Source organism: Pseudochaenichthys georgianus, chromosome 21, assembly GCF_902827115.2.
Source record: "Pseudochaenichthys georgianus chromosome 21, fPseGeo1.2, whole genome shotgun sequence".
In the NCBI taxonomy this organism is placed as follows: Eukaryota; Metazoa; Chordata; class Actinopteri; order Perciformes; family Channichthyidae; genus Pseudochaenichthys; species Pseudochaenichthys georgianus.
Genome location: NC_047523.1, coordinates 3,699,639 through 3,719,808, shown reverse-complemented (window position 1 = coordinate 3,719,808; position 20,170 = coordinate 3,699,639). Strand labels below are relative to the sequence as shown.

Genomic DNA, 20,170 nt, shown 5'->3' with positions numbered 1-20,170 from the left:
AGATCCCACAATTACAACGCGCCCGTGGTGCAGTCACACGGACAGACACACACCATATACACACACATACACACACATGCCATTATTACCACAAACTGCTCCGCTGCCGTGGCAACATCTGTTTTCTCACTTGATTCCGGAACCTGCTCACCCTTTCAATTATAACCGGCACCTATAAAACACTCCTTTACCAAGTGGTGAGAGTTGTGTGTGCACGTTTGTGTTCAATTAGTTTCAGGTACAATTAGATTAGACCAATAAAATCCACTGGAACAACAGTGAGCTACACAACAGTGAGCTAAACAACAGTGAGCTATACAACAGTGAGCTACACAACACTGAGCTAAACAACACTGAGCTACACAACACTGAGCTACACAACACTGAGCTAAACAACACTGAGCTACACAACACTGAGCTACACAACACTGAGCTAAACCAACACTGAGCTACACAACACTGAGCTACACAACACTGAGCTACACAACACTGAGCTACACAACAGTGAGCTAAACAACACTGAGCTACACAACAGTGAGCTAAACAACAGTGAGCTAAACAACAGTGAGTTAAACAACAGTTAGCTAAACAACACTGAGCTACACAACACTGAGCTAAACAACAGTGAGCTACACAACACTGAGCTAAACAACAGTGAGCTAAACAACACTGAGCTACACAACAGTGAGCTAAACAACAGTGAGCTACACAACAGTGAGCTACACAACAGTGAGCTAAACAACAGTGAGCTACACAACACTGAGCTACACAACACTCAGCTAAACAACAGTGAGCTACACAACACTGAGCTACACAACACTGAGCTAAACAACAGTGAGCTACACAACACTGAGCTACACAACAGTGAGCTACACAACAGTGAGCTACACAACAGTGAGCTACACAACAGTGAGCTAAACAACACTGAGCTACACAACACTGAGCTACACAACAGTGAGCTACACAACAGTGAGCTACACAACACTGAGCTACACAACAGTGAGCTACACAACACTGAGCTACACAACACTAGCGTTTCCACAGCTGAGCTTTAGAAGAATGGAGGCATTGCAGTTGTTGCTGGAGGCGTGAGAACACATCTGGGCTGAGGTGGAGGCGGTGAGAACACATCTGGGCTGAGGTGGATGTACAGATTGAGGGGGAGGTTGATGATGGAGGTAGAGGGCGGTGTTTCGGGCACAGTGCCCAGAAGGGTGAGGCAGGCGCCAGGCTCGCAGGCCACCAGCCTGTGAGGCCGTTCCCTGCGTTATGAAGGGGAATATTAATACACTTATCTCCCATTAAATCTGTTGGCAAGACAGCAAGCTCGCCTCTCTGCACACACAGTACATCATGCAGCTTTACGCCTGGTATGCAATCAGTGTTGGGGAGTAACGGATTACATGTAGTGGGATAACGTAATCAGGATGCAAACAAAAGGGTACATGTATTCCCTTACAGTTTGGCGTAATCAGATTACTGTTACATTTCTGTAAACTGAAGTCCATTGAGACAAATGTAACATTTGTGACATTGGGCTATTGATTGATTTATTGATTGATTGATTTCTAAAAATAGGAAATTACTTGCGGGATTACAATGTTACTAAAACAGATAATTAACTAACTAACTAACTACGACCAAAAGGCCTTAGGCCTATTACAGCTGTATCTTATTGATTGATTGCGGTGGCGAGCCGTGACTTTTATACAGGTTTGTGGTAAAAACACCACAAACCTGAGCAGATACTGCTTTCTTAATCATTCAACCTGTTTTTCATCAAATAAGGACAAGATATAATCTTATTGTGAAATACGTTTGACTAAAATGACAAATGATTGGTTTTGGCTAGACTAGTTTGACTGAAATGTTCTATATAATCTGGTGACTAAAAAAGACTCAACAGTTTTCATTAACAAAAAGTAGACTAAAATAATTAGTCTTCTTTGACTAAAATAAGACTAAAATGCTCAGAGTTTTAGTCGACTAAATCTTGACTAAAATACTTAATGTTTTCTTTGACTAAAATAAGACTAAAATGCTAAACAAAAACAGGATGAAGGTGACTAAATATGACTAAAACTAAAAAGGAAATTTAACACAGGAGTAAGACTAAAACTAAATTAAAAAAAATAGCTGACGAAATTAACACTAGTAGGCTATATGCTCATGTGTTGCCTGAATATGCGTAATGAAAGTCAGATGTTCCTATTAATCAAATCTCAGCATTTTTTTATCCTAAATATCTTGATTTCTTCTTTTCTAAATTCACATTGTATTGATATTTATTTTCTTTTGTATTTGTTTGCATTGCATTTGTAATTTAGGCAATCCAAAAGTAACAGAAAGTAATCAGGTTACATTACTTTTATATTTTGATACTCAGATTAGGTTGATTACTGATTACATTACATGTAACCAGTAATTGTAACAGAATACATTTTTAAAGTAACCCTCCCAACCCTGTATGAATTGCTTAGCAGATCGGAAAGAACTCCATTTAAGACGATCCATGTATCAAAGTGGATGATAGACTCTCAATGCTTTACGTTAGTTTTTTTCGACCAACACATCTCCTGTAGTTTACCAAAGATGACACATTTATGTATTAGCCCTAAAGAGGCACATTCCTGAGGACCGTTTGTTGTGTTTGCCAACTCTTTCATACACATCACGATCATCTCCACCAAGTCGTTTGTTGGGCCCCCAACAACTGTCGTCCGCCATCCCGGGGGCCTTTAACTAAGTGCACATGCCACTGCTTTACGACTCGCCACCTCCAAACATAATAGTTTTGTAAGTAAGACCTTGGTTTATGGCTGTAGGGCTGGCGCGGTGATTACAGCGGTGCCTGGATTCATTTAGCCTGAGGGTCGTGAGTCCCAGCAGCACGGAGAGGGATTGGCTGCATATTGACAGCAGTGAAGTTGACGTTGAGCAAATGTGTGCCTAGGTGAGCTGTGATGGGCCTATTATGAGCTTCCTGCCTCTCGCGCCTCTGATGATGTCCGCTGTAAGACCTAATTAAACGTGAGCACAAAGACACACACCGGTCCTGCTTTCTTTCCCTCACACTGCCAAGCAGCACCTGCTGCTTCCAAGTCATCTGGCTCTGTGGGAGCTATATGCGTCAGAAATGTAAACCAAATAAATACACATGAATGATGGACTATCAGTATGAATGGAAACATAAATAGCCATCTACAAAAGTTCATTGGAAAGTAGCTTTTCCCTCCATTTTCTGTGAGAATAAAAAAAGAAGTGCCACAGCCAGGTCTAGCGGAAGGTCGTGAACGCCACCTTTGTGAGTCAGCCTTGTTCTTTTTTAATGGTATGCTGAGATCAATTTGTTTAAATTGCCTCCATTTAACTTGCCCAAGTACAGCAGTCTGAAAGAGATTTCTATCAAGGTAATTACTGAGAATGATTGGAGGCGATTCATTATGCATAGGAGGAGGAGAATGTTAAATAGGGGAGCAGTGCGTGTGTGTGAGTGTGTTGTGGGGAGATGCAGGAGATAGAGTGTTGCTTAGCATGGCTATGACCTCCACTTCGATGGGGGTGAATGTTTCTCCCAACCTGGTTCAGGGTAGCTGCTGGTTTCTATTGAGGCTAACCCTAACCCTACACAGGTTATTTGTTCTCCAATCCGGTGCCAGTGAGCCCTGACAAAAGTATCTGGAATATTGTTCTGCTGCACTTTGGACATCATGTATCTCAGGGGTGTCAAACAAATGTTAGTTTGATCTCAAGTTGGCCTGACCAGTAAAATCATAGCATAATAACCTATAAATAACCACAACTTCAAAGTGTTCCCTTTGTTTTAGTGCAAACAAGTACGTTGTTCAAATGCTCACATTAAATCAACATTATGAACAACCAGATATTCTTTGAGAAAAATAAGTGTAATTTCAACAATAGAATGCCTCAGTTTATCATTTACACATGTGCATTATAGATCACGGTGTATCTACAAAGGCACAGAACATTAAGTCACAGGTATCTGGAACTGAATATAGCATTTTATTTTATGATCCAAACTACTTGTCAATATCTAGAAATTATTTCCACATCTGTGTAGTAATCCTGACCACCTGAACCGAACCACTACCATACAAACAAAACTATACTACCATGGACACCCCTGATGTATGTATTTGTAAGCAAGTGGTTAATTTATGTTCGACTGGTCCATCATCTTTACCAAAGGCCAGATTGCTAAAGTTCTCTTTTCGTTTCTTTTGTCAGTATCACGTTTCCAAAGCCCACGGCTGACCCCCCGGCTGAGCAGAAAGAGGGCGCTGTCTATCTCCCCGCTGTCGGACGCCAGCATCGACCTGCAGACGATGATCCGCACCTCGCCCAACTCCCTGGTGGCGTACATCAACAACTCCCGCTCCAGCTCGGCCGCCAGCAGCTCCTACGGGCACCTCTCAGTCGGAGGCATCAGGTGGTTATATGGTGCACGTGTATACACATCTGACAAACATGCATATATGCACATTTACATTACATTATATTTCATTTAGCTGATGCTTTTATCCAAAGGGATTTACAAAAAGTGCATTCAACAATGACGAAAGTCAAAAGCAAGAATCCTGCAGGTACCTTTCCTATCTGTAAACCAGATGAAGTGCTTCTGCATTAGCTTCACTGAGAACAGTAAAATGCATTTAGGGCATATAGGCAAGTACAAAGTAAAAAGCATGTTTGCCACCGGTCGAAAAATCTTGTTTCCAGATGCTAACGCTTTCCCTCTTGCTCAGTCCCTCCTTCAGCTTCCCTCACCCCATCAACCCCATGGCGTACCAGCAGCTGTTGGCCCAGCAGAGGAGCCTCAACGCCTTCGGACACACTCCTCCTCTCATCCAGCCAAACTCTTACTCCGCCCGCCAACACCCCCTCACTGCCTCACCTATGACCACCTGCCACAACAGCTCCAACTCTGAGGCAAACCAGGTAAGAACAGGAGCAGTCGTATTTTCATTCATTCAGCCATTTTGAAATAACACACAATGGCTGAATTGTTTCAGAGAAAACTCAACGGCCAATTCTGACACAAAGTGATAAATAGGGAGTGTTAGTCCTAAACACAACATATTTAACTAAAGTAAAACTAAAATGATTGACAGCTAGTTTTACGTTGATGAACTAACCGTTTCAATGGCACTCTTTCAGAATTGAGGATGAAGGCCCGAACTGTCCGTTTAGCCGAACTGTACAAGTTGTCATGAATGAAGTGTATTTTGTAAATGGGCTCAGGTCAGAAATATGCAGGACGCTCCCTCCCAGTTCCATCTGTCTTACTTTCTACGGTCTCCTCGCTCTCTCTTTATCAGCCGCTGTATACACCACAGCGTAATGTAATGTAAACTTCCCTCTCAGTGAATCACTCCCCCTCCCACGGCTCTCCGCTGACACACACTGACACACACTGACACTATCCAAGAGTATATGTTTGCACTTCTTTGCACTCACACACGTTTAATTGAATTTCAGCAGTGATCACAACCATATTTGCTGCTTGGTTTTCAGCCAACGAGATGAATCATCGAGGCCCCCAGAAACTACACTGTAGCGTCTGGGTGGGATTATGAGACCCCCCCCCCCCCCCTCCAGCAATGAACCGCACTATACACACACAGTCATGTATCAGCTGCTTTACATTTGATATCTTTCATTTAATTTCTTCTCCATTAGTGCTTTAAGGGGGCCTTGTGTGTCTTTGTTTTTTTTTGTCATCTTAAGAATCTGTTAGCAGATCAAAGCCCCCCCCACTCCCCACCTCCACAAACGCCAACCCTGCCGCCTCCCCCCTCTGTAACGAGGGCAATAATTCCTCTTCTTTCATATTTCCTTGCGGCTTTGGTGATCATAAAGCAGTCTAAACTGTTTAGTCTCGGCGGCGGGTCTCGCTCTGACTATGGGCCGCGGTGCCTGGCGCAACATGTACTCCACATATCTCTGCAGCACACCCTCCAGACAGGAACAATGGCATGTCATCTCCTCGACTCTGGTATCTGATTCACATCCGTCGCTCTCTGAGGTTCATGTGTGGAATCTGGTGGTTTAATATGTTGAATGGATGGTCGAATTACTAGCAGAATGAGTGGGGGGGCTAATGGATGGATAGAAGGCGTTGCTGTATGTATGATTCACAGTCATTCACTAGTAGGTGATGAATGACTGGGATGTTGTGTCTGAAAATTATAAGAAGGTTAGATTTTTTGTTTCTTACAGTTTATATGCTTTATTTACAAAAGTAGCATGGCTGCTTCAAAAAATTTCATTCACAGTGTTCAAAAAAATCTGTGGAAGCCGTAGTTCTGTAAAAAGCACAACCAATCATCTGAGCCGGCTAAAGTGACTGGACGGCCTACCTGCCTGTCAGCCTTCCCTCTGGGCACAAACGTATCTCTGCCCTCATTGGTCATGTGCGCGTGCGTGTGTGTTGGAGGAGGGGCTCTGTGAGGAAGGGGCAGATTTTCTCCGGTTGTGTATTTTCAAATTCTTGCGCACTCGAGCTGGTTTCTCCGAAATTACTTACCCCACCTTTAATAGTATTGCTTTCAACCACCCTTATACTGTTGTGTGGAATCTGTTGACATAATACATTTATTTATAGTCAACATTTCATCTTCTTTAAGTGCAGAAAATCATTACCGCTGTACTAAAAACCCTGTCTCCATTATTTTCTGTTCTTCAGAACGCCAGTGGAGACCCAGCAGTGAGTAGCACAGTCAACCCATTGACCACCAAGAGGTCAAAGGTTAAGACGGAAGCAGAGGGTCCACTGCCCATCTCACCATCATCTCATGTAAGGAAATATAAAAACAATAGTGGACTGAAATCCTAACATAACAAAAGTCAAATATATATACATAACACACTCCAGACCATGATGTCTTTGCTTTCTACTGCATAGATGTTCAGTTATCTCCATGACAGCTTAGATACCTACCGTACAGTGAACATATCCCCTCTGAAACCGCAGTTGCAAATGTGTATCTAATTGATTAAACGTAGATCTAATCAATGACAAGAGGTGTTGTTGCACATTCATATTGAACAACAGCTCATTAGGATTAAAAAAACTGATAAGATAAGAGACATGCTAAATAGTAGAGAATGCTTCTGTAACATATTGACCACTGACTCTGGTAAAAGATGTAGTCAGTGTTGGCATGTTTTTATTTTGTAGATGTCTTCATGGATACCTAGATATGTGCTGTTTGTTAGCGCCCTGACAAAGTGCTGTCCCTTTCTCCAGGACCATTGTGGGGGGATCTTGGACCTGAGTGAGGATCTGGACAAAGACGAGTGCAAGCAGGAGCCTGAGGCCATATATGAGACCAACTGCCACTGGGAGGGCTGCTCCAAGGAATACGACACCCAGGACCAACTCGTTCATGTGAGTGATGGCATCTCGAACCCTTTCACACATACTTTCGTTTAGTTTGAACTCGACAACTTGATCCGAAAGAAAACTACAGGTGTGAATCCTCTCTCAGAACACTGTCGGGACCAAACAGCCGGACCTTGGTCTGACTGACAGATGTGGTTCATGAAGGCTTCGACCTTTACGCCTATTGCAGGAAGGTCTGGCAGGCTATGGTCATGTTAGAGGGCTCCTTAGTGAAACAGCTCAGTGCAAAACAAGTGTGTAGAAGACCACAGGAGAGAAAGAGAGAGTGACGGTGTATCTGCTTAGAGAAGGCGGGTGCTGCTAAGTGTAGCAGAGAAGAAGAAAGCAGTAAAGTGTCAAGTGGTGGTCAAAGTGTAGGTGTCAGTTTGTCTCTCAGGAAAAGGTTCCGCCCTCTATGCTGGCTATAGGGACAGGAGAGCCGGTCTACAGATCAATCGATTGCTGAGAAATGTTTATTTCTTTAATGTATGTGCTTATTGCAATGTTGACTGGTTAGATCAATGTATACAAGGTAACACAAACACAAAGCGTGGTTCCCACTCTCAGCTGTGAAAGGCCATACGTTGCTGCAGCATGGAGACTTTACAACTGGACATGCCTCTGTTAAAACACACAGTGTCATTAACATAGTGAACATCTCAAACTGTGAAACTTTGCATGTTGTTGTGTAGAAAGTGAAAAGTTCAAACACTCGTCTGCTTCTCATTAAGTCCCTGCAGAACGCTGTCCATCCCTTCCTGTTGGGTTGACACGCGCAGCGTTAATGAGCCTGCGGGCTCTCTCCAAATTCAAGCCCAAGCCCTGCAGCTGTGCCCCCCGTCCCACCCCCAACCCTTCAGCCCCATGACCCCTAACCCTTACCCTCTCACTCCCAACAATACCCCCCGCCCCTAACGCCCAGAGGGCCAGCCATAAATCCTGCCAGAAGCTCTGGAGTTACAGACCCTCTGTTCCAGGCCAACTTCTCTCCTTGCTCCTCCCCTTTCTGCCCGGCTGTCAGTCAGGCCGAGCAGTGGTAGAAGGGGCATGTGTCAGGTCCACAGACCCACAGATTATAGGAAGTGTTGGCCAAAGTCAGGGCCGCGATTACCTTCAAGAACCTTTGCACTCAAACCAGCTGCCGAGCCACAAACCCTGTGAGAGCTCACCGGGATCATTAAGAAGTCGAGCAGACGATCTGTGGTTTGATCTCGGGTGTGGAGGGTCAGTTTGAGGCCAACACATTCTTTAATCCTCACAGGACCATTGGGTTTTTCAAAAGGCCTCAGCTTTCTCTCAAAATCCGACCAACAATTCAGGAGTTTACTGTAATAGCCATTTTTTTGCAAACATTCCAGACAGCATCTCCCCCAGCACCCCAAGGGTTTCACACAAGGTTAACATCAGAACAAAAACACACCTCTTCTGGATTCTGCCTTCACCAAAGTATTCCTGTTTCAAGAGTCACCAAAATATGATTGGTTCACAGCCGTGTGAACCCTAAAACAGAGGCGTCCACTCGTGTCCGTTCCTCCTCCTCCTCCTCCTCACCCAGAATAGATCTCAGCAGAACCAACCACTGAGTTCCTACTGGTGGAGAGTGGCCACAAAAGTGGTGCATTTGAGGGCCTGGATGTCCTCAGGAAATGCAGCGGTTCCTCTGGAGGTGTGGATATGTGTGTGTGGTGCACAGGATGAGAGGTTCTTAGTCTAAGTGTGTGTGTCAGCAATGTAAGTCTTTAAGTCTGATGAAACATGTTAAGATAACCGGCAAGGTACTCCAGCATATCTCTAGTCGTGGCTTCCTCTTTCCCCATCAGTGGAAATTATTTATTTTACAAACTAAATCCTATGGACCATTTAAAACAGAATGATCTGAGATTTCATTATTGTTTTTTTTTAGGTTTTGAGAGAATTTAATTTAAAAACAATCAAGCAGGAAACATTGTGTGTCTCTTCCTGAAGGAATGATCCAGCAAAGGGTCCAAGTGGAAGATAACGCAGGTTAAAACAAATCCTTTTCCTGATCACCTTTACGGAGGAAGTTCCTCTTCCGTGAGAAACCAACACTCAGAGCCTGAAAAAACAAAACAAGCTTTTATAGTTCTGTTTCCTGTTGACAGATGCATAATAACTGTCAGCCATAATGGATGGCATCCTCACTCAAACTGTGTGTGGACAAACCCATGGACACATGAAGGAGGGAGGGGAAAAGACGAGAGAATGCTGACTCATCTTTAGTGTCTTGCTTTGACGTTTTTCACAGCGTCTCATCACAAACGTATGCTCTGTTGTGATGATCTACTCTTATGATGTTGTCTCCTCAGCATATCAACAACGACCACATCCACGGTGAGAAGAAGGAGTTTGTGTGTCGCTGGGACGAGTGTTCGCGGGAGCAGAAGCCGTTCAAGGCTCAGTACATGCTGGTGGTCCACATGAGGCGCCACACGGGCGAGAAGCCGCACAGATGCACCGTAAGAACCAGGGCACTGGTAGACCACCTGATTTGTACAAAAGTACCTTCAAAATCAAAGCAGCAAGAGCTCAAATAATCTGACATGGAGATCAAAGTAATGGATGCTATATTTCTCCCTTTGAAACTAAATGCATTTTGTGTTTGAACCTCATAACCTGAATGTCCATGTTTTAGGCAGTGACACTCAGTCACTATTGACCTTTTAAAAATTAGTATTAATGTACGTTTTTAAATGTTATGAATATATATTTATATGAAAATAAATACTAAAGCTTGTATAAAATGCCCCATATACCTTAAACAGGCCCTATTATGCTTTCTGGATTGTTCCCTTTCCTGTCGTGAGTTATATTGTTTGTGTGATGTAAATGGTCTGCAAAGGCGATATCTACAGCTCTCCCTATATTTATATATCTTTATATGTATTTATTATTTATTATAAATAGTACACTCTGTGTCTTGTTGAAATGACAATAAAGTATGTCTATTTCTCATGTGTACTTTCTGGGTGGAGCCTTCCGATGGATACTCAATATCACTGATGCTGAGCACAAAGAATATTTGTTGAGATTAGGAAACTCAAACTCGACCGACCAACGGTGCAACTTGATCGCTCCCTCGGGTCCTCGCTCAGTGACTTCATGTTAATAGGGCTGGCCCCGTTGCAGTCCAGCCAAACACATGCCGTGTGATTTTCTTTGTGCTGAGCACCAGTGATATTTTCCACGTTGATTAATCCTGAGAGGTTTTATTGAAGGCTTCATTGGCTGTGTGCAGATCAGATCGCGGGCCTGTTTGCCGGCTTCAAAGCTTGCTCTTGTGAATGCATTAAAACAGATGACTTGTTAAGGAGAGAGTGAAGAAAGCTGACTGACAGTACAGGCATGTAATTAAAATCTGCAGACAAGCAGGGGGCCAGGGGTCCTTATGAAGACCAGGCGTATATTCTCCGCACGAATCCCATGTGCATCTTCTTATTAGACTCAAACTCCCCTTTAGTCTCCTCTTTTAAGGGAGAATCTTCTGACTCTTATATCCCATTTCTGAGCTTGTTTAATTTAATTCTCTTTACATCTCAGAGACAACTACGTTCACGAGGACTACTCAGACAGAATACCGAATGATAGCTTGTACAGTACAAGGGAACACAAAGGATAACACAGGCCTCTCTTTGTCTCAACAAAGTACAACGAGCTCGACCACACCTCACACAGTTAAGATATTTCGAATAATAGCGCTTTCTACAAAGTGTAACACTGCTTTGTGTGTGAGCGGCACGCCACCGTAGATGGGCGCGAGTCCAAGAGTAGATCACATTTGAAAACGGACTGACAGCACTTCTCTTTAACCAGCTGCAGACACACCGACCCAGGCGTCCAGCCTCACTGTCTCTATGTCTGTCTTCCTGCAGTTTGAGGGCTGTCCCAAAGCTTACTCTCGTCTGGAGAACCTCAAGACCCACCTCAGGTCCCACACCGGGGAGAAGCCATATGTGTGTGAACATGAAGGCTGCAACAAGGCCTTCTCCAACGCCTCAGACCGGGCCAAGCACCAGAACCGCACACACTCTAATGAGGTACGTCCATTCACACACAACTGACTCACTCAGTGGAGCTTCGTGTGTGTGAGCCCCTTCAGCTGTGTCTTTAGTGTAGGGCAAGTGTGCAAACCTAGGGGGCGCTATCATGAGACCAAAACAAAGCAAATACAGACAGATAGCTGACATCGAGAGCCGCTATTAAGCTCTTACCGGTCGCCTAAAGTGAATAACGTTACCATCCGACTCAACTGCATTGTCTATTACCTTTTGAGGGACACTAGTTCTTTCCAGGATTACATTTGTGTGACGCACTCATGAGATAACTGTTCCTGTCCTGTGAGGAAAAAGTTCCAATGTAATCTGTCATTACTTTTCCCTTATAACATCATTGACAAAGCAATTGTATTCTATGCAATGTGATTTTGTAGGAGACAGGGTTGGCCCAAAGATGTACCTCAGTTTAATTTGCCCTTTAAATGTTTCTTGGCAGAAACCGTATGTGTGTAAGATCCCGGGCTGTACCAAGCGTTACACAGACCCCAGCTCTCTCAGGAAGCATGTTAAGACAGTCCACGGACCGGAGGCCCACGTCACCAAGAAACAGCGAAGCGACGTCCCCCCCAGGCAGCAGCCCCCCAAAGGCAATGGGGAGAATGAGGCTAATTCCAAGCTCGGTGGAAGAGGCCTTGACGGCAAGATGGAGGCCAACAGCACCTCTAGAGGGGTGGATGACTGCCTACAAGTCAAATCCATCAAGACTGAGAATTCCATGGTGGGTCCCCCCTACATGAAATTAGAACGTTATCCCTCACTATCTTCCTTTTAAAATATTTGATTTAAACTTGAGTGCATCCTGAAGCTATTTGAGCAGATGTAAACTCATTGTTAATGTCACTTGATTATGATATTATATCATGCCTCTGTCTGTTTAGGAAACAACACAAACACCTGTTTATCCACTGTTTTCACTTTACTAACATGGCTCTGAAGTTAGATGTGTTCTTCCGGTACTTCCTGCATCCTACCTAACTCACCTCTCTGGTTGTTGCTTGAACTTGCTTTTCTCAAGTTAACCTTTCTAACGGACAGACTTCCCTGAGGTGAGCACTGAAACTGTCCCGTCACCGCTCAGCATGGGGAGGTGTGTGAATGTGTCCTCGTGTTTATGCCACATGGTTGCATTCCTGCATGATGGTCACGGTTCTTTTTGCATGAATACCCATTTTTACAATCTCAAACATAAATGAATGTATGGAGACGATTACACTGGATTATTTGTCCACAAAGATCCCTGGCAGTAGACTCTGCTGTGGGCCAAAGATAAAGCCTCTGTAACATTCATATTCAGTGGCTGGGAATATAAATAGTGCCATGATCAAGCTGTGACCAAGACTTTATTCATTTCCCATCAGTTTGAATTACAGTGGCCGCTGGATTGTTGCTCACAGAACTATCTATTATCAACTTGTTTTCTGGTTGTCAATAAATCAAATTGATATATTATTAATGATATTATGAAACTCTAGACCTACATTAATTATTATAAATCACAATCAGAATTGACTAAATGCGCTGATTATTTAAAATGGAAGAATACATAATGGGTTTCTCTGAACTCGGCATGAGACAAAAGCTTTGACATCTTTTCCATAATTTTTTGTTACTCATCGGTGTAAACATTCGAATTGTACCACTATCGTTTCTAAACCCTCCTGTCGTGTTTGTTACTCTCCCCTGACTTTGATATGTCGGACAAATGTTACCTGTCTTTTTAACTGCTCTTACATTAACCCCAACACCGTTAATCATCACCACATTTTTTAACTTCCTTTTAAGCTGTAACCAATGACTACTACTGAATACTGGTTTACATGAATAACTGCAATACATATACAAAGAACCAACTCAGGAAATGTATTCCAAAACTAGCATGTTGTCGATCGTGGGTGTGTTCTATCCACTCAGAATTCAATGGAAGTGGTGATCAGCAATGTTATATGTTCAAATGCCTACCTTGGAAGATATCATAAGGCCTTAAGGCAGGGGTGTCAAACTCAAGGCCCGGGGGCCACATTCGGCCCGCGACTTCATTTTATGTGGCCCCACAAGAGCTTGCAAAGAATATAATATGTTTATTATACGGTTACATGCTACTGAAGCATGTTGCACATAAACTACATGTCCCACAATGCATCTCAAATATGACTTTTTTCTCAGAATTTGCCTTTTTTTCTTCAAAATATGCATTTTTTCATAGAATTCCTTTTTTTCAGAATTAGATTTTTATTTCAAAATGTCACTTCTATTTATTTTTTCCCCAGAATTTAGCTTTTCTTTTTAAATCATTTTGGGACATACGCACTGAAGAGACTTGCAATTATTTGCCCTAGACTTCTGCTTTCAGACGTAGTTAATTATGAAGTTATTACCCTATCCGATGATAATCCAATGCAGAGACAATGATGTAATATAATACATTATTTTATATATATGATATATTTATATATGTATTTTTATATAGTCTTAAAGTTACAACCGGCCCTTTGAGTGCAACCATAATGCTGATGTGCCCCGCGATGAAATTGAGTTTGACACCCCTGCCTTGAGGCAATCAAAAGTAAAACACAATATTTATAAATTATGAAACTAGTGAATTGGTCAAATTCGACCCAAACACGACAGTAGGGTTGATAAAGCTTATTTGATTCCTCCCACTCACTCTCTTCCCTCCCTGCTGTCCTCCACCAGACGTATCAGTCCAGTCCTGGGGGCCACTCGTCATGCAGCAGTGAGCCGTCGCCTCTCAGCAGCGCCAACAACAACGACAGTGGAGTAGAGATGGCCCTGCACAGCGGCGGCAGCTTCGGGGACCTCACACAGGACGATGGCCCCATGGTGGACTCTACTGTTCCCATCGGGGTACATCTGGCTGGGGTGGGGCTTCAGATGAGGACAAGTGTGGGTCATGGTGGTGGGGTCACGATCAAACTGGAAAACATCAAGCAGGAAAGGCTGACCACAGTGAGGGACTCCTGCCCCTGGGGCAACTCTGCACCACAGCCACTGCAGAGCCAACGCAACGGCACGAAGCTGCCCCCAATACCTGCAGTCGGTACGTGTGGAATGTTGAGGACATCTGTTCTTATTACCAAGGGGACACAACGCTTGATTTGCATTATGTCCTAGAATTCAATAGACAAGCTTGTTTAATCTTTCTTATTCTTATTATTTATGTATATTGTTTTATTTATTTATTCTATAGGTTGTATAGGTTTTTTATTTGTATTTATTTATTTGCTTTTATTATTTTTGTATTATTTTATTATCCTTTTATTTGTTTTTTAGGTTTTAATGTTTTATTATATTTATTCAACTTGTCTTATGTCTTCCTTTATTTTACAGAGAGGGATCATTATTTGTATTTTATGATGTGTTATTATCACACCTCTCTGTGTCCCTTGACCTGTTGCAGTATGTTGTTAAGCTGCATCTGTGCAAAAAGGTTTTACATGTTTTGACCTAAAGTATATGTATTTAAATTGTATTTGTGATGTCACTTTGAGCTGCACCTGGGGGGTATACTGCGAAGCAGGATTTTCGCTTAGCCGGCTAAATTCAGGGAAAAATCCGGCTTTCCGGTCATCCGAAGCTGGTTCTCTTTTTAGCAGGCTAGATCTCCATGGTAATATATGCTAAGCAGCTAACCTGGTCGGGACCAGGTTAGGTTGCAGGCTAAGAGCTCAACTCAGTGAAAGCACTGCCTGCTGACCAATCAGAGCTCAGTGTGCGGAGTTTAAAGCGATCAAGTCATATTACAGGAGAAAGGAAATACAGAAAAACTGCCGTCGCAGGAAAGACGGCCGGCAAAAATCACCGACTGTGTGAACGTGAACATGAATAGAATATCACCTCCATCTTCAGAGCAATCTGACTATTATAACATTAGCGTTAAGAAAGCTTACTTAAATATCGGCCACAACATAAGTAACCGGATCAGAGTAACATTAAGTACAGTCCGCGGCATATCACTTCATAATGTATCATATATCTCCTTATCTGAGTCAGCTGAGCCGTATCTGGCCGTGCAACACTCACAGTGTCACATACTGTATGCAGAAGTATTATTTTAAGCAACACATAAGTTGACGAAACACTCGAGACAAATGTAATTGAAGTCAGATCGTGTTTTAGACGGGGCAGTGATATCATAAACCTGTTAATGTACGCATTCAAAACACTTTTTCTTTTTCCAGCTGTATTCACCTTGCAGGTGCAGCTATGTGGCTTTGATCCTGGATAAAGTGTTTAAGTCATGGATGTTTAAAGTTTAACTTCTTCATTTTTGACTAGTATTAAAGTTCACTTTTCATTCAGGAAGTATGACGCTGCGCTGTCAGTACGCTTCTCCATGTTTGTGATTGGTCGAATGCTCCAAATACCACCCCTTTCATGTGAACGCGCACCTAACTAGATAGGACACGGCTGGCTTGAGCGATCCACTTGATAACCAGCGTCGTAGTACAGTTTAGTGAGAGCGCGTATGTTTTGGATTAGGCCAACCAGCTAACTCAAACATATCCAGGTTAGGTTGAACCAGGTTCGTAGTATAGGCCCCTGGTGTATGTAAGGAGCAATACAAATACATCTTTATTATTATTATTATTATTATTATACATTTGAACAACTCCACATTAGTTAGTATCATTATGTAATAATGTCCTTTGTTTCTGCCAGGTTCACTGCTGGAGAACTCCAACCTGATCACTAACCTCGGCAGTCAGTACCCCGGACAACGCATGGGGGACCTGTCTTCTTGTGAAGTAACGCTGCTGAACCAGCTCAATGAGCGGCGTGACAGCACCACCAGCACCATGAGCTCAGCTTACACCGTGAGTCGGCGCTCCTCCGGCATTTCCCCCTGCTATTCCAGCCGCCGCTCCAGTGAGGCGTCCCAGTTCGGTGGTAATCGCCATAACAACATCAGTTCGGCTGATTCCTATGACCCGATCTCCACTGATTTGTCTCGCCGCTCCAGCGAGGCTAGCCAGTGTGGAGGTGTCGGTGGAGGAGGTCTCCCAAGCCTCCTCAGTCTGACACCAGCTCAGCATTATCGACTTAAGGCCAAGTATGCTGCTGCCACTGGTGGAGCTCCACCCACTCCTTTGCCTAACATGGATCGGATGAGCCTGAGGACCCGCATGGCTCTCTATAGTGACTCCCAGGAAGGCTTGTCGCACCAACTCCATCAGCCCCCCTCTGGAAGTGTGCCTCGGCGATGCAGTGATATTGGATATGGCACGCGGAGTATGATGCCCCATGAAGTACCCCCCCACCTTCCACGTCGTGCCAGCGATCCGGTGCGTCGTTCCACATTGGACCCTCTCTCCTTTCCCAGGGTTCAGCGCTATAACAGCATGAACAGCATGAACCCCATGAATTGTCCATCCTCTGAGCGCCACCAGGCACTGGCGATGCAGGGCTATACTCGCTCGGATGGCAGCCTGCAACGCTACCCATTTGCCCCCAGACCACCTAGCATCTGTGAGAATGTAGCCATGGAGAACATGGCAGTAGATGGGATGATGATTGGGCCGGAGCAGAGTGGAGAGGAGGACATGGTTCTTCCGGATGATGTGGTGCAGTACCTTAGGACCCAAAATCCTGGCCCCCCAAGTAACAACTCTGGGCAAGGGGACTACCATTCCAACAATCAGACTCATGGCTACCAGACTAGCATGGGCCCACCAGTGTCATTTTACGCGCAGAGGAGAATGGCTATGGTTGATGGCACGATGAATCATCAATCAGGTCATCCAATGGGTTCTGTTGGCCCACATCAGCCCTTCCCAGCACCATTGGACAATATGAATAAGAATAGCATGCCAGTGCAGTGGAACGAGGTGAGCTCAGGGACTGTCGACAACACAACCAAGCTCTCCAAACCACAGCAGCATCCTCTCCGGGGGAACCTAGCTGTTGTTCAGCAGACACACAACGTTGGTTCCTTGCAGGGACAAGGTCAGGGCCTTGGCAGCAACCAGCAGGTAGTGCCTATGAGTCAGAACATGTCTATGCAGGGGTATGCTAACCACACCAGCCAGAGGCTGATGAACGCCTCCCACCAGCAGAGGCAGTGCAGTGTGAACTTTATTGATCAAATGAGTCCTCAGCAGGGATTTGGCCAAGAAGCAATCCCCAATGCTATATCTGGGAGTACCAGCGTGAGACCTACCCGCAGCACTATGGGAGATCCAGACCTGCAAAGTCACAGAGCAAGGACTCAGGCTGATGGCTATCCTCATGTGAACCAAATGGATCAGCAGCAACATTACAGCGTTCACTTCCAGCAGCATGTCCATAATGCAGGAAGAGGAATGTTACAGCCCAGGCCTCCCATGGTGCCGAAGACTAGTGCCAGACTACAAACAGTGACTAGCATGATGCAGTCGAGCCGAATACCCAAATCATCTGATTGTAGCCCCAGTCATGGCACTGGCACCTCAGAGGCAAGCCCGAAGAGGCCCAGTGGCTCAGCAAGCCACAACAGAAGCTCTGAACATCAGAACTCTGCGATGGCTTACACCGATCAGAGTCATATGTGTGAGCCACATGCTGTCAGCTTTGATGCCCCCATGTCCCCCGGTGCCAGCCAGGCTCCTGCCAGCCACACCATTGCTGCAGCCAACATGGCCTCACCAGGAGTCAATCACGTCTCCAGCAGTACAGTGGATTCTTCTACGGGTGGATCAGGTGGCACGGAGCACGCCCAGATCGACTTTGACACCATGCTGGATGATGGGGACCACTCCAGCCTAATGTCAGGCACGCTGAGTCCTGGCCTCCTGCAGAGCCTCTCCCAGAGCTCCTCCCGCCTCACCACCCCGCGCAACTCCGTCACCCTGCCATCTGTACCGGCAGGGATCGGCAACATGGCCATCGGTGACATGAACTCTATGCTCACGGCCCTGGCTGAAGAAAGCAAAATCCTTAACATGATGAGCTGAGAGCAATCCAACACCTCCTCGTCCCTCCAGTCTCAACCATGTCTACATCAGGAATGTTTGCCGACACAAAGCACTGATTGAACAATGCAAACTGGCTATTTCACACATTTGTTTCCTTATCTGTCCATAGTTATATTCTTATCTCTTGTAATATTTGCTTCATATTATAATGTTACATTATAAAAAACGTATTAGTAAGTATAGCTAGGGTTAAGGAAAATGTTTTCATTGTTTGATAAAAAGCCATATGTTTTACCGACAGATATATGATAGTCCAGGGTAACAATTGCCATTCAGTATTTGCTGATGTAATAGCCCTTTACTAAGTGGTGCACTGACAGCAGTACACACATGTAGTACCCCGCTGAGGACATCAACGATGAGCATCTGAGTACGACGTGAACACAGGAAATGAACATGATATGTAGATAACAGATAGTATTTTCTCATGAAGACTTTTATGTGTATTGATTATACTGTATGGTACTTGCTTTAAGTTATGCTATAGACTCTTGATGTTTAAACTAGGGCTGTCAAAGTTACAGTAACATGTGGACACCTACTATTCATTCACAAGGTATAATGAATAAGATGTGTATGAAATAATCATGTGGAATGTAAACAATAGTGTTACAAAGCTGAGCTAAAATGGTATGTGTCCAGAACAATGTGTAACATAAGTGTTGAGACTTGCAGTGGTATCTTGGAACAAACATTAAATATATTAATGTAGAACAATTCATTGAGAATAACCTTTTTGATACCACATCTAGAAAAGATATATGACATGGCTCAGGCTGACACGGATGTCATTTTTAAACAGGAGACGTGCAGGTGCTTGAATAAATAAGACAGAGACAATAAACAAACCATGCATGTAGAAATTGATGCAGACACGCCCATTATGAAAAATACATTAAATGTTATTGCAATTGATGTATGCACTTATTTCAACACCGCGGCTTAAGAAATAGAAGTGCTGTTAGAGGAACTGTATTGCTTGTATTGCAAATACACCAAGACTTTTGAAATAAAGGATATTTGTGGTTCCAAGCAATTCTGCTCAAATGAAACATATTTTATGACATTTCATTCAATTCAGTATGAATTTCTATTTGAAGCGCGTGACTAACTGCGGTTCACACAATGAAGCATTTGACAGCCCTATTTTAAACGTGGTTGCACGACGTCATGATCCATAGATATTAGGTGCTTTTTGATCATGGTCTGAGCTCTTGGGGATGGCACTGTAAATGTGATTTCCTTCTTTGCCCGATGGATCAGAGACAGAAGCTCTCCATCTCACAAGGGTAGACGATTGAAAAGGACACGGATATGCCTCTGTGTTAGTCTATCAGGGCGCATGAACCCATGTGTCGACGAGGAGCATGCTCTAAAAGAATATACAAGTACCTCTGTGTGTTCTCAGTAGAGATCCAATCCAAATTAACACATTCACCCCCCCCCCCCCCCCCTCGCTGCACCACGTACTCCCCCCGGGCTCTGGACGAACTGCTGAGAGCACAGGGAGGGACGCTGACTTTAAAAATAAAATCCTGTTTTATTATGTTGCAGCAGATCTAAGTAGCCTTTCAAATGTTTGTGTGTATGCTACCATTCACTTTTACTATGCTCAGTGTGTGTGGTTTTGTTTGTGTGAGTGTGTGTGTGTATATAGCTTTTGTACATTTCAAATAAACTATCCCCCTTGTTTCTGTTTTAATCCCTGCGTTGTGTCGTCT

General features: G+C 44.0%; 1 protein-coding gene across 1 annotated transcript in view; it reads left to right on the top strand.

The window, feature by feature from the left end:
- gli2a (GLI family zinc finger 2a) overlaps window positions 1-19,887 on the top strand; it is a 108,024-nt gene extending 88,137 nt beyond the window's left edge. The window contains exons 6-14 of the mRNA XM_034110338.2: window positions 4,249-4,450; window positions 4,767-4,959; window positions 6,707-6,817; window positions 7,271-7,411; window positions 9,733-9,882; window positions 11,296-11,460; window positions 11,915-12,196; window positions 14,173-14,536; window positions 16,159-19,887. Coding sequence (XP_033966229.1) covers window positions 4,249-4,450; window positions 4,767-4,959; window positions 6,707-6,817; window positions 7,271-7,411; window positions 9,733-9,882; window positions 11,296-11,460; window positions 11,915-12,196; window positions 14,173-14,536; window positions 16,159-18,428 — 3,878 coding nt within the window. The 3' untranslated portion in view covers window positions 18,429-19,887. The remainder of the gene's footprint in view (window positions 1-4,248; window positions 4,451-4,766; window positions 4,960-6,706; window positions 6,818-7,270; window positions 7,412-9,732; window positions 9,883-11,295; window positions 11,461-11,914; window positions 12,197-14,172; window positions 14,537-16,158) is intronic.
- Window positions 19,888-20,170: the final 283 nt, after the last annotated feature.